This window comes from Colias philodice, chromosome 1 (assembly GCF_061535455.1).
Source record: "Colias philodice isolate Cphi_HAF_F1 chromosome 1, ilColPhil1 Martin Lab GWU primary, whole genome shotgun sequence".
NCBI lineage: Eukaryota > Metazoa > Arthropoda > Insecta > Lepidoptera > Pieridae > Colias > Colias philodice.
Genome location: NC_143086.1, coordinates 14,026,310 through 14,040,253, shown reverse-complemented (window position 1 = coordinate 14,040,253; position 13,944 = coordinate 14,026,310). Strand labels below are relative to the sequence as shown.

The window sequence follows — 13,944 nt, the reverse complement described above, 5'->3', positions numbered from 1 at the left end:
CGTAAGGTACTTTTTCAAACATTCCCATAATAATATTATTATAACCTAAATAAACAGAATTAGTTTTACTTACGAAGGGTTGGATATATTCTATGTGACACTTATAAAAATCACAGGACTTATCAAATGAATCAGACACCTGAGTCAGTATAATTATATAATATGCAGGTTATAAAAATATAACCGCTTTCCCTGGTTCACCCGCGTTGACCTGGATTTAAAATATAAAATGTGTGAAATCCCATGTTCCCAGTTCTACATCCGTTTCACTGATCGATTTTCTTCTGGGACAAGTAGGATATCAGCCTTCTGTGTCCTGCCAGACCGAGACATTTTTTTTCTTCATCTCCACCTGGACTCGAACCCAGGACCCCTCGGTTCTACGCTCACGCGTCAACCACTGTACCAAGGAGGCGGAAATAAAATTTAACCTATGTTAAAAAATGGCTTTCTTATGTTAAAAGTAGCTTTAAAATCTATGGAATAGGTTTCAGCCAAATCTTTCCTCCACATAAAGTAACTTTAATTTATCAATGGACGATCAAATTTATGCTAAACAAAATCTAATACCATTACAGCTGCTACATTCAGTATTGCCACATTATCGGCACTGTTTCCGTAATTAATGAAACTATTTTAGTCTCGTAAATACACATCAATCACCAAGCATTTACAACTGAATTTGCACGCACGGCCATACTGAATTTTATGAGCCGATCACCTATTTATTATGCGGACAAAGCTCTCTGTGTTATTTTACATCTTATTCCCATTGAATGAGGTATAAAATGGCCTGGCTTGAGGTTGCAGGTGAAAAAGTTGTAATAAAATAAATTATTTATGTCTTATTGCATTGTAATAAGGAACGTTATTGTCCACACACAGGTGTGTCCTGTTATGCCTTAAGTTATGAAACATTTATTCAACTATTTACCGAGTTTTTGTGTAGGTACTTTGCATCTTACTATACGTGAAAATATGTAAATGCTTAAAACATAAAACTTAGAAAAAAGTGCAACGTAACTTAATCGTCTGCTGTTTTCTCTACACTAATGTGTAATACACTAATAAGTAATCATAATATTACGTTTTACATAAGACCTACGCGACCGTCTGTATGTCTTTTTTTTATATCAGAGCAAGCAAAGGGGCAGGTGTGCCACCTGATGTTAAGTGGTCACCACCGTCAGTAGACACTTGTAACACTAGAAGTGTTGCAGGTGCTTTGCCGGCCTTTTATGGACAAATAAGCTCTTTTCTTGAAGGCCCTAATGTCGTAGTTGTTCGGGAACACCGCAGGACTGTCTGCCGGGGACTTTCACTGCTTTAGCTAAAGCACAAGACCGATTGTGATGAAATTTTGAAAAAAAATAGTTAAAGACTAAAATCGAACATAGGCTACTTATTTTCTCAAAAATTAACTCCACATTCCAATGATGTTTTTGTCCGTATTTCTGTTTTCGTTCTAAAAATATACAACATAACCAGAACTTTAAAATCTATATGACCTTTAAAAATCTCGATTTTAAAGGTCATAAATAAAATTTAAAATGGTAATAATGTTATCAATAAAACATTATCCAAGCCTACCAGCAAAAATAGCCATACTATACATAAACACGTATTGTTATTCCAAATATTATTTACAAGCAATGTTTGATTCTCTATTTAACCCTAGATTACTACCCTTCGTCGATTCGACGACGCGTCACCAAAAAAATCGCTATAACTTTTACGCGCGCGACCGAATGGTTTTCTAACTTCAGCTAATCTCAGCCGACCCATTGCTCTTGCGATGGACGGTAGTGCTTTGTGTGTGGAAGGCGCACACGCGCTGTACCAGCAACCATGGCTCGTCACATCGACGAAGGTTAGTATTAACGTAACTTTTCGTACTATTTAGTTTTTTTTTTTACGTTATTTTATCTTTTATAATGGTGCCTATTATTTTATTTTTTAGATACGATTTATGTGTTATTATTAGAAGTCGAAAGCGATGAGGAAAATTCATCTGCGAGAGAGCCTGAAGACCATTTTGAGGCTGATGAGGCATGAAATGGAGTGGGTGATGATGAAGTTTCTATTGTAAATAAAGAAAAATTTCCAGATCAAGATTATGAGGCATGTAGTAATACATCTGCCAACGTGACATTGAAGACGAAAAACGTAGCACTTCAGCTGACCCAAGTGATTTAATTATAAGACCATCACGTACCTTTCTTCTTGGGAAAGATAAACACATATGGTCACCACAATAGTCAAGGTCACAAAGCAGAAGGCCTTCAAGGAACATAGAAACATAACACGAGGGCCTGTACGGTTTTTTCAAGATATTTTAGATCCTCTTCCATGTTTTTCAGGTATAATTACTGATGACATTACTGATACTCTGCGGGACTCAATCACATAAATTTTAAACATGCCAGATAGAAGTAATATTAATGTTATAAATGAGACTGAGCAAAGTAATGATGCTTATGTCCCTCCACAGCAAAATAAAAAAAAACATAAATATGCTATATGTCCCACCGTAAATCAAAGGTAGACTAAAAATAGGTGCACTAAGTGCAAAAAATCGTTGTGTGCGGAACACAAACTTGATGTGTGTCACAAATGTTTTAGATCCTAAGCTATTATCAAAATTATATTTTTTATTAATTTTTCAGATATTATTTTTACAATTAAAAGTTTATTTCGAGCAATTTAGTGGTATATATTATGTGTACAAATTTTTCAAAAATTTTAAGAACTTTCATAAAGCATGTAAACTATGATCTCATTTTGATGACTGTTTGAATAAAAAATATGGTAATATAAGTATTTCAATATTTTTATATGTAGATTAATACATTGTCCTTAAAATAAAAACATAACTACAAATATATTGTTTTAATTAAACCCCTTAATCCCCTCCAATAAAAAGCGTAGTCGAAGCGACGAAGGTTAGTATTAAACGGTGAAAAATAAGGTTAGTGTTCTAGGGTTAAATAAAAGTTATCGGTTACTTCTCATAACTATTATTATTTTTATCATAGTTTTTATTGACCTTTTTCTTTGTAGTCACTCGGAATAAGGGCAGTTATTTGCTTGCGATAGAACATTAACATCCATTAAGTGTTTCAGTCATTACTTATAAAAATCATATAATATACTATTTGTAAGTAGGTAAGTAAAAGTAACTAAATTAGCAACATCTACAGTTATACTAAACTCAGTATAACGTAGAACTAAATTATTCGTTTTATAGAAAAATTATCGAAAAATGGTAAAAAGAAGTAAAATTGTAACTCACCAATAAAAAAAACTCATTATATACAATAACGTCAATACAAACACCAGTCGCGTGCGAATTTCACTTTGAAATACAAGAGACGGCTATTTATCGATAGTCGATACGTTGATATTCCATACATATCAATTGTGTTTTTAACCCAAACAAAACACATGTATACGAAATGAGTGTTTTCCTTCCCACGAAATATCTAAAACAAGCGTGTATGTAAGTCAGGGTTGGCAATTCTAGTAATTTAATTTAGTATTATGTTTGATAGGTACCTAAGGTCGAATTTCCTTTGCATAGATTAGAATAGATTTTCTGTTGTAATCTTTATAAACCTTGATCTTTAGGCTATAGTATCATCTGCCAGCCACGGAAAACTCTCGTTAAACTTATTTTAACTACTTGAAGATATAATATTATATCGGGATCATAGACAAAAAAAACTACATTTGATAATTATTAATTACATAAGCAAGAAAACTACATCAAGTTTGTAATAGTTTTAATTAAATTCTTGCTAATTACATTTGAAAATCTTAACTTTATCTAAATATGAAAACATTATTAACAACATTTTACAAGTTGGATAGCCCTATCATAAACGTGTGCAAAAGATGTCCTCTTTCGAGCGAGTCCATAAAAACTTACGGTTTACCATAATATTTATCGGCACAGAAAACGTATAGAGTTGAATTTTAATATTGCTATTTAAATCCAAGAATAACAGGCCAAGGTTATCGATTTATTATCAAAACAAAGAAAGAATAGAATTTACTGACTGACCGGTAACAATTATATAATATGTATGTTTATCAGCCATTTGGTTTCCATAACACAAGTGAAAAGCTTAGTATGGGATCAGATCGTGCCGTGTGTAAAAAACGTCCTAAAATATTTATTATTTATTTAATTTTTATACCTGTTATATGTTTTTCAAATAAACTGACCCATACATGATCTCTAGATGATGAAAATGTTGAAGGATTTAGGCCAAGAGCGATAGGTAAAGGCTTAGGAGTATTGAATTCGTGTAGTCAAAAGGAATATATTCTAAAGTCTAGTCCGCTTACAATAGATACAATGGTCGGCAAACGGCTTTGCGGCGCCCGCCGGAAACGTTTTATAGTCATAAAATATATAGTTATATAACCTATTTCAAATAAACTGACCCATACATGATCTCTAGATGATGAAAATGTTGAAGGATTTAGGCCAAGAGCGATAGGTAAAGGCTTAGGAGTATTGAATTCGTGTAGTCAAAAGGAATATATTCTAAAGTCTAGTCCGCTTACAATAGATACAATGGTCGGCAAACGGCTTTGCGGCGCCCGCCGGAAACGTTTTATAGTCATAAAATATATAGTTATATAACCTATGTTTTGTTCTAAAGCCCTCTACATCAGATGCGCTATCTCTTGTTGTGCAGAATTTTACATTTAATTTGAAAGTAAAGGAAAATTACAAGCAGTGAAAATATTTATAAGTAGTGAAAAAATATTGTCTAATGTTGTACGACTTTTATTATACTTGCTTACTGAGTTCAAAAGAAAAACCACAATGTTTAAAGTCGTCTTATAAAGACTTATGAAGTATGTAACAATCATAATGTCGAAAATATTGACTGAAAGCTTAAGGTAACAATAACTTAAATACAAAATATGTATTGTGAATTATTGTTGTTTACAAAAACATTCTAACTCTCACCAACAAGTAGCGTATCAATACTAAACTTAAGAAACTCAATATTGAATAGAATTAAATGTTCCCAATACAGTTGAGACATCTCTTTATCAGCGACAAAAAGGTCGTGAAATGTGATACTTTATAACCTAAGGAACTCATCTTCTGAGTTAATTGCGCAGAACATTCAAAGAGTAAAATTGCCTAAGGCCCTGATTATGTTACATTTAAAACTGTCGAGCCAGAATGCATTAATTCAGTTCACAGAACGAAAAGGTATCACAAAGCTTTATTATATAGCGGCAAACGTTCCTAGTTTCCTTTTACAAGATCGTTAATGAAAGAAAGAAAGAAAGAAAGAAAGAAAAGAAAGAACGAAATTAATTAAATTTCTTTTACTCTTATTTCAATAATCTTTTTTATAATAACTGCTTTTTAATTTTCACCTTTTACTTAGAAACTTTTTAGGTTTTGTACTTTTTCAATATTGTACATTATTTTCAATTTAAAGGGAATTCTTTAATTATGAATGAAACTTATGAAAAAAAAATGTGACCATTGCGTAGCAACGTTTTTTATTCGTCCCTTAGCACAATTTACATCTTATTAGTGAAGCATATATTTTTCTGGTTGAAGTAAACGAAAATCCTTATTAATTCTGGTTAGGTTTCCGAAAGGTACGCTAATCCTCTTATAAACAACTTCGCGGTAAGCAACCATGGCTTAATAGATGCCCATTTTAGTTCCTCTAAGATCCTTTTGCCTAGAGAAATTGGCTTTTTTGCTCAAATATAATTTGGTTACATTCAGATATAAAGTTTGATTGTTAAATTGCTTCAAAATATTTTCCATAAAGATATCGATGGCTTCGCAACTGAAATGTTTCAATTAAGCTGACACTGACAAATGGGATATATCAATCATGCGGCTTGCTGCCTTTAGTTTCCTATGGATGTCCTTGTCTATCAATATTTATAGTATCGTTGGAGTGAAAGAAATAGATATATGATAGGACGTTCGTACAACAATAGTCAAGTTTGTTTAAATTATAAAGGCGAGTTTAAATTATTGCTATTGAGAATGTGATATGAGTAAATATTTTTACCAAATTTTACTTTAAAGGAATATTGTTTTTCAATTTTCTGGTAGTACCTACTTAGTGAATCGTATTGTTTCGTTTTAGTCTATTAATTTCAACTTATTGCAAACATAGGATTACACACGAGACATTACAAAAAAAAGGCAGGACTTCTTAATTGTTTTTTAAACAAGGCGAACATTGCAAAAATAAAAGAGTGTTATACTCATCACACAAAAATAAATTTAGTTATATTATTATATAAGGAAATTGCAACAAATATGATACAACATTTCCAAGTGACGTTCAAGAAGAGCATTAGAATCCATACTTAATATTATAAATGCGAAAGTAACTCTGTCTGTCTGTCTGTTACTCAATCACGCCTTAACTACTGAACCAATTTGCATGAAATTTGGTATAGATATATTTTGATACCCGAGATACATAGGCTACTTTTTACCCCGGGACATAGGATAGGTTTTATCCCGGAAATACCACGGGAACGGGAACTATGCGGGTTTTTCTTTGACTACGCGGGCGAAGCCGCGGGCGGAAAGCTAGTTTTCTATAACTGCGACTGTGCAATTCAATTGTCATATACGCGGCTCTTTATGTTTTGTAGATACCAACAATGCATTAGTATTCCTTTTAAAATATTACATTATCAACCTGAAAATATCTCGAGTTAAGTACTAAATATATAGCAATACCTATTATTAAGCTAAAAAGTTTGTTTCGTTAAACGCAACTAAATATTATAAACTAGCTCCGCGCGGTTTGACCCCCGTGGTGGCTCCACTCCTGTTGGTCGTAGCGTGATGATAAATAGCCTATAACCTTCCTCGATAAATGAGCTATCTAACAGCAAAATAATTTTTCAAATCGGACCAGTAGTTCCCGAGATTAGCGCGTTCAAACAAACAAATTCTTCAGCTTTATAATATTAGTATGGATTAATATTATTAACCTGAAGAGGTTGTTTGGTTAGTTGAACGTGCTAATCTGAGGAACTACGCGTCCGATTTGAAAAATTCTTTCTGTGTTAGATAGTCCATTTATCGAGGAAGGTTATATATTACGCTAAGACCAATAAGAGGCAATGCGGGTGAAACCACACAGTTACAGTTAGTATATTACAAAATACAATAAATAACTTGTCATCATCCAAACGATTTGTTTTTGATTGGATTTCCATCAAATTTCCGTAGGTATATAATAAATGGTATTTGTAAATCCAAAATAACCAGAGCTATAACCATTAAACGGCTCATCACATACAGGAGATTGGCGGTTTGTATACAACTTAGTATATAATCAGTACTGTATTTGTGAATGGAGGATTAGGTTTATATGGAGAGGCCTGGTTGTGCTTCGTAATTTCCGGGATATGAGATTATGTTCAGATTAATATGGCTTTACATCATCTATAGTAATATGATATCTATATAAAGGATATGAAGTTATAGGTATGAATGCTTAAACATTTTTAGTCTGATTGTCAAAGCTGTGCGGTACACACTGTTATTTATTCTATTGATCCTATGTAACGCGATGGGGAATTTTCTATAAAAACGTAGTAGTTAGGTATACAAATCAGGTGCAAAGCTAGGACAGTATAATATCCGTTCGGTCACTTCTTTACTTACTGACTGGATACTTCAAAAAGATATCGTACCCTTCTCTTACACAAAATAAAGTTATCCGCGAATAAGACACTATATAAAAGCATGTCCATCAAATTGTATACTTCATAAATTAAAGACTTATTACTAAGGTATACTTTCCATACTTTAATACTATCCTGTCTCCAGGACGCACTGCGCGGCCGCCGCTGCGCCTCTCTCCGGTCCGCCGGGACCTCGGTGAGAGCGGATGACTCCGGTCGCACCACGCCCGCCGCCGTCCCACGCGCGTCGTCCTCGCCCGGCGAACACCAGACACCGAAGAAGTCAAACTGGGAAGTGATTGAACACTTCTCGTCAAACCGGAGCAAGAAAAGTCCGACTTCAGTGAGTATTTTTAACCTTTTTGACACATTTTTACCAACATGAATCGCCCGCCTTCTTAACCTCTTAGCTTGTGCAGCGTACAGCAGAGATTATAGTCGAACGCTTCCCTATCAGCCGTTAAAAACAAAATAATTCCTAGCAGTTCAAGCGCGCTCCATCTTAGGCCACATCTTGGCTTACCAGGAGCTGAGATCGTGGTCAAGCGTTTCTCTATAGTCCATAAAAAAGGCTGGCTCATTAAGTCACTTCAAATAGACTTTAGGATCTTATTAAGTATCAAAGGAAGTTAGAGATAAAGATTGTTGACTTTCATAGTGTGCAAACTCTTTTAGAGCTAAATAGATTAAATAATAGAATAGTAGAAGTGACTTTTTAGTGACTACGCAAACGGTAGCTTTTATGGGACGTAGAAATTAAGTCTCTTTTATATGTTGTGTATACTTCTAGCTTTGAGTTAAAACTATATTATGACCAAATAAACTTTACTTTTCTACGTACTGAAGAGTACTTGACAATCTATATAGATAAAAAATTCACGTTAGTCATTGAGATTTCTTTCTGTTTATATAACTATTTATTTTTCAATTTAATTAATAGGCAACTAAAACAGTTAAAACTTAAACAAGCAAAAAAATAACACCTCTGTGTCTGCCACCCGGCGCGGAGCCAAGTCAAACAAATTTCATATTATAATTAAATATTTTAAATATCATTTAAATACTCCTAATTCCTATCCAACTGTTTTCAGTCGGACATTTATTAAATATCTAAGATATGAAATTCATTAAAGTGTTAAAGCATAGAATTCTAATATAAATATTTTAAGCAACAAATTTCTCATTACTAATTCTGGGTAAATTTTCAACAAAATAGAACGGATCGTGTTAAAATGTAACATAATAAGCTATGTCTGAAAATAGAAAATTATCTTTCAAATCTTATAAAAAATAGCATGAATTTCGTGTAAATATATTTAAACCTCTCAATATTATGATGACACAGCAGAAAATATTCTAAAGCATATTTTGCACCCGTTGAGATTTCCGATAACGACTCCGCAACAATCTCAGAATCAGCGGTAAATTATCTAAAAGATATAAATTATTCATTGCGGAAACATGACGTCATCAGAATAATGTTAAAATCTACGAATTTGAAATGAACCGAAATCAATGGATGAAAACAGCTAGGTGGGTACCATTGTAACAAATATTGTGGCGGTATTGAATGTACCTATTTATGATTCATACGTCAATCTAGTCCCTATAATAAACGTTTTACTATATGTACGTACATACGTATTTTAAACGATTGCTCTCTATCTTTTTTCCTCATTTTATTTCCCAATTAAAAAAGCCAAGAAAAAGAAAGATCCTAACAAACTAAATATTCATAAATAATTAAAAACATCACTAAAAAATATTCATAAATAATATAAAACACTTACATCACTTACAGGTCACTCAACATATTTTGTAGGTATTAATGAATAAATTATAGTTTGCGTAGATTTTTCTCGTTTCATGAAAAAAGGCATTTGCTTGCTGCGGAAAATTAGAAAATTCATCAAATTCATGTCAATTTACTTACTAGCATGCTAACTATGGTAAAAGTAGCGTATATCCAACTACGATCCGCTAACTAGTTGGACGTTGAGTTACGCTTGTTACCAACGTTTGGCCTAGTCATTCAATCAAATGGCAGATTCAACCAGACTACGACATCACTACATAGTATAAAACAAAGTCCCTTTATCTGTCCCTATGTCCCTTTGTATGCCTAAATCTTTAAAACTACGCAACGGCTTTAGATGCGGTTCTTTTAATAGATAGAGTGATTCAAGAGGAAGGTTTTAGTATATATGTAATTTATTAGTTTTTAGACAAAGCCGGCGAAGACGCGGGCGGGAAGCTAGTTTCTTCATACTAATTATGATGAAGTATCATATCTAATGTATGGGATACATATTGCAGATCATAATTAACAAATTTGTATGCGGTAATGTGCATTAGAATCATTAGCAATTGGTATAGAGTTGGTCACTTGATTGCAATGATATTTACACTTGGGATTCTAATCAATCTCGAAATGAAGAATCAGAAAGGATAGTTCGTGCTAGATTTTATATTTCTTGAAGTTTTATTTAATGATTTAGATACAATTTAATGTGGATGATTTGGATTTAATAGATACTTTCTTCAATTACAGTTTTAAATATAACAATTCTTGTGGCAAATAAAACAGCAAATTAGATATTCAGAAATGATATTGCATAGAATGACTCTATTTCTATAGTTTTATTTCGTTTAATCCCCTACTAATTCTACTAAGCATTTATTATTATTAAAGATTTATTAAGTAGTAAACTATTTGAGTGATAAAAAGACACAAAAATACACAAAAAGAAGTGACCTACTTAAAGTATAAGTCAACATAAACGTAACTCTAGGTACTAACCAATTATTACCTAAACTAAAGCCACTACAACTGAGTCAATACCATTCTATCAATTCCCAGTGCGATAAGTGAGAATGAATAGCCAAAAGACAATTCCATTTTCACATGAACGAGTCTAAAAAGCCTTTCGAGTCTTTCGGCCACTAATGTTGTCTGAGTATTGAGTTAGTACACGCGTGAATTATATCTTTAATATGTTGTATGGTTTGGTGCTATGTTTTGCTATATTGTGCTCTAGTATTTTCTCTCGTCGATTATACATTTAGTAGTATTGGCTGCCAAAGTCTAAAAGATACGATCTATTAGCCAACGGTATCTATCAGCCATACTATCAAGTCAATACTGCCAACATCCATACTCAACATACCAACTGCGAATAGGTGGAGTTAGTTTACAAACAACAAATTTTTGTATGACCATCAAGACTATAATATGTAACAACGTCTCTCTGTGGCCACGCTCGCTGTAAAGTGTTCGAAACGACGGGTTACATAAGAATAAATCTCGTTTAAAATCTGTTAAAAGGTATGTGTAGGCAAAAAAAAATGTCTCTGGACTATAATCCAGAGGTGGCGCGAACACCCTGTGATGGCGAGTGCCTTTAAAAAAAATGTACTATTTTGCTCTATTATGGAGTAATGGAAGATACGGTTATTATATTTTAGATTCAAACATCACGGTTTTAGTATAATTAAATTTCTAGAGGTTTTGCGGGTCTGATATTGAATATGCAATTATGCTGGTTATTTTACGTACCTGTAGTTATCTATACTTATATTATAAAGCTGAAGATTTTGTTTGTTTGAACACGTTAATCTCGGGAACTACTGGTCCGATTTGAAAAAATCTTTCTGTGTTAGATAGCCCATTTATTGGGAAAGGCTAGGCATATCATCTCGCTAAGGCCAATTGGAGTGGAGCACTGTGGGTAAAACCTCAAGGCACAGCTAGTTTATTAATATAATATGTGTGTTATAATCGTGTTATTTTAATTAAATAAAATACTTTTATTGTTAAAAGTAGCAAATTAGTAATCATAGTAGGTATAAGCAATGTTGTGTTTATTTCATATTTATATTTCTCTGTATTACTATTCGCAATGCATAATAAAATTATTCAAAACAACATCGTCATCCTTTGTTTCTTCCGTGCTCTTGAAAACGAATTCTAAAAATATACCTTCGCATTTAATGTGATTGCATGAACGTTATAAAATATTTCTATCAAATCTGTATTTTTTAATGTTACGATATTTTTTTTGCACGTTTTCTCGTAACATAGGAAACTCGACCTTATTTATTAAATCTTATATATAAAAATGAATCGCAAAATGTGTTGGTAAGCGCATAACTCGAGAACGGCTGAACCGATTTCGATAATTCTTTGTTTATTATATTCCTTGAAGTACGAGGATGGTTTTTATGTAGAGAAAACGTAAATATGTACCACGGGCGAAGCCGGGGCGGACCGCTAGTTTGTAATAAATCGAGTTTAAAATCCCGATCAATCTGGATCATTAGACGAGCAATTTGATACTGCTTTATCTGAAATTAGTAATCCGCCCGCGGCTTCGCTAGCTTTGAATAAAACCTAACAAATTGTACCTATGTACTGTGCTCGAAAATCACTCTATCTATTAAAAATTAGACAATCAAAATCCATTGCGTAGTTTTAAAGATTTAAGCAAACAGACACACAGACAGCGGAAAGCTTTATACTATGTAGCAATAGGTGCAACATCAGAATGTGTTTGTTAAGAACCAATCATATCGCTTCATTTAGTGTGAAGTTAGAAGCGTTTATCTTTTATTTATTTATTTATTTATTTATTTAAGGGCCGATTCTTCAATGCTTGGATAAAACTTATCCGTCCAATAAAGTATTACACGATAATATTAAAATGTCACGTAAACTGTCAAATACGGGCAATTAGAATACGTTTTCAAAATGGTAGTTTTATACATTATTCGACGAATAAGTTTTATCCAAGCATTGAAAATCGGCCCTAAATTAAATACACACAACAGGTCACGATCTTGCCGGACCCATAGGCGACATATCAATTTCGGGAGCAGATCGCAACCCAACAAAATGTGTACAATTACTACTATAATGAGATACAGCTTACAGTTATTTAAAGCGTGTTACAATAAAATCATAATTAAAAATTCAATAATTAAATATTAGATATAAAAGAAAGACAATTAAAATAATGCTTTCTTATACAATAATAACAAAATTACAAAATTAGACAACTAGGACATCATTTCACTATTTGACAAACATGTTCTTTAAATATGTTTATTCGCTGATCAAATTTTTTGGATAAATCATTGTATAAACGGCAGAAACGAGATATAGGGTTATAAAAAGAGGTATTATTCCTGGTTAAAGATAAAGCGATACTATTGGTTATTTACAAACTCGCTACAAATCCTCGCACGTTATTGGTGGAAAATCAACCTAACATTTTCCTTCTATCTCCATAGTCTTGTGCAAATATTCCCCATGAAGGAAAATCGGGTTGAATAAATGTAATATATTAACGCAATAACGCTGTACCGTACGTGTGTTTGAATATTTTATCTGTCTATCGAAATATTCCGTAATATTTTTTCACGCCTTCGGAACATTTGGATTATAATAAAAGGATCTTTCTGGTACATTGGTTAGCACTTAAGACGTGTTCGGGGTTCGATCTGGGTGATGTTAAAAAGCATGTTTACGATGGTATAACATTGCTTACAAAGATATTACGGTATGAGAAATTTTTGTAAAATAAAATTTGCCTGCCACAGGTTAACGAAATTCATTGATATTTTATTTTTTGTATTTAATATTATAAGCTTTTTTGATTATTTAAAAGGATATGCTAGAAAATTTGACAAGCCCAATAAAGCAGATGAAAAAAATAAGCATACACGAAAAAACGTAACCAAAGAGTCCTAAACAAAACATCAAGTTTTTCCAGTTTTTGAAAAGAAGCCCTTCGTGTTCCACGAAAAAAAAAACCTCGAAAACCAGTTCATTTTGCAAACTCGTAAACAAAGCTGGGATAAAAAATTCTATTTAAGTTTAAATACAGTCGCGGTTCTGTTGTAGCATTTTAAACTGTGTTTTCAGTAAAACAAGTGCTTTTAATTTATTTAGTCTATCTTGTTTATTGCATTGCTTTGCGCGTCCAACTTTTCGCGACTTTTTTCTTTATTTACATAGATTTAACGAGGTTAAAACTATTGTTTATGAATTAAAAATAACACGTTAAAGTAAAATATATTGCGAGTTTTGAATAGAATGTACACCTGAGATTGCTATATAATGCTCTTTTGGTTGTAATCCTATAAATTAATAATTATAAGTAACTAGCTGACCCGGCGAACTTCGTACCGCCCAGTCAATGAATGTCATGTTTCCTTTTTTGCTGAACTAATTTAGGC

The 13,944-nt window shown here is 32.7% G+C and overlaps 1 protein-coding gene across 1 annotated transcript in view; it reads left to right on the top strand.

Moving 5' to 3' along the window:
- The window catches only part of LOC149491465 (adenylate cyclase type 6), a 128,319-nt gene that overhangs the window by 6,631 nt on the left and 107,744 nt on the right, over positions 1 to 13,944 (top strand). Inside the window, exon 2 of the mRNA XM_089697058.1 lies at positions 7,853 to 8,050. Coding sequence (XP_089553184.1) covers positions 7,853 to 8,050 — 198 coding nt within the window. The remainder of the gene's footprint in view (positions 1 to 7,852; positions 8,051 to 13,944) is intronic.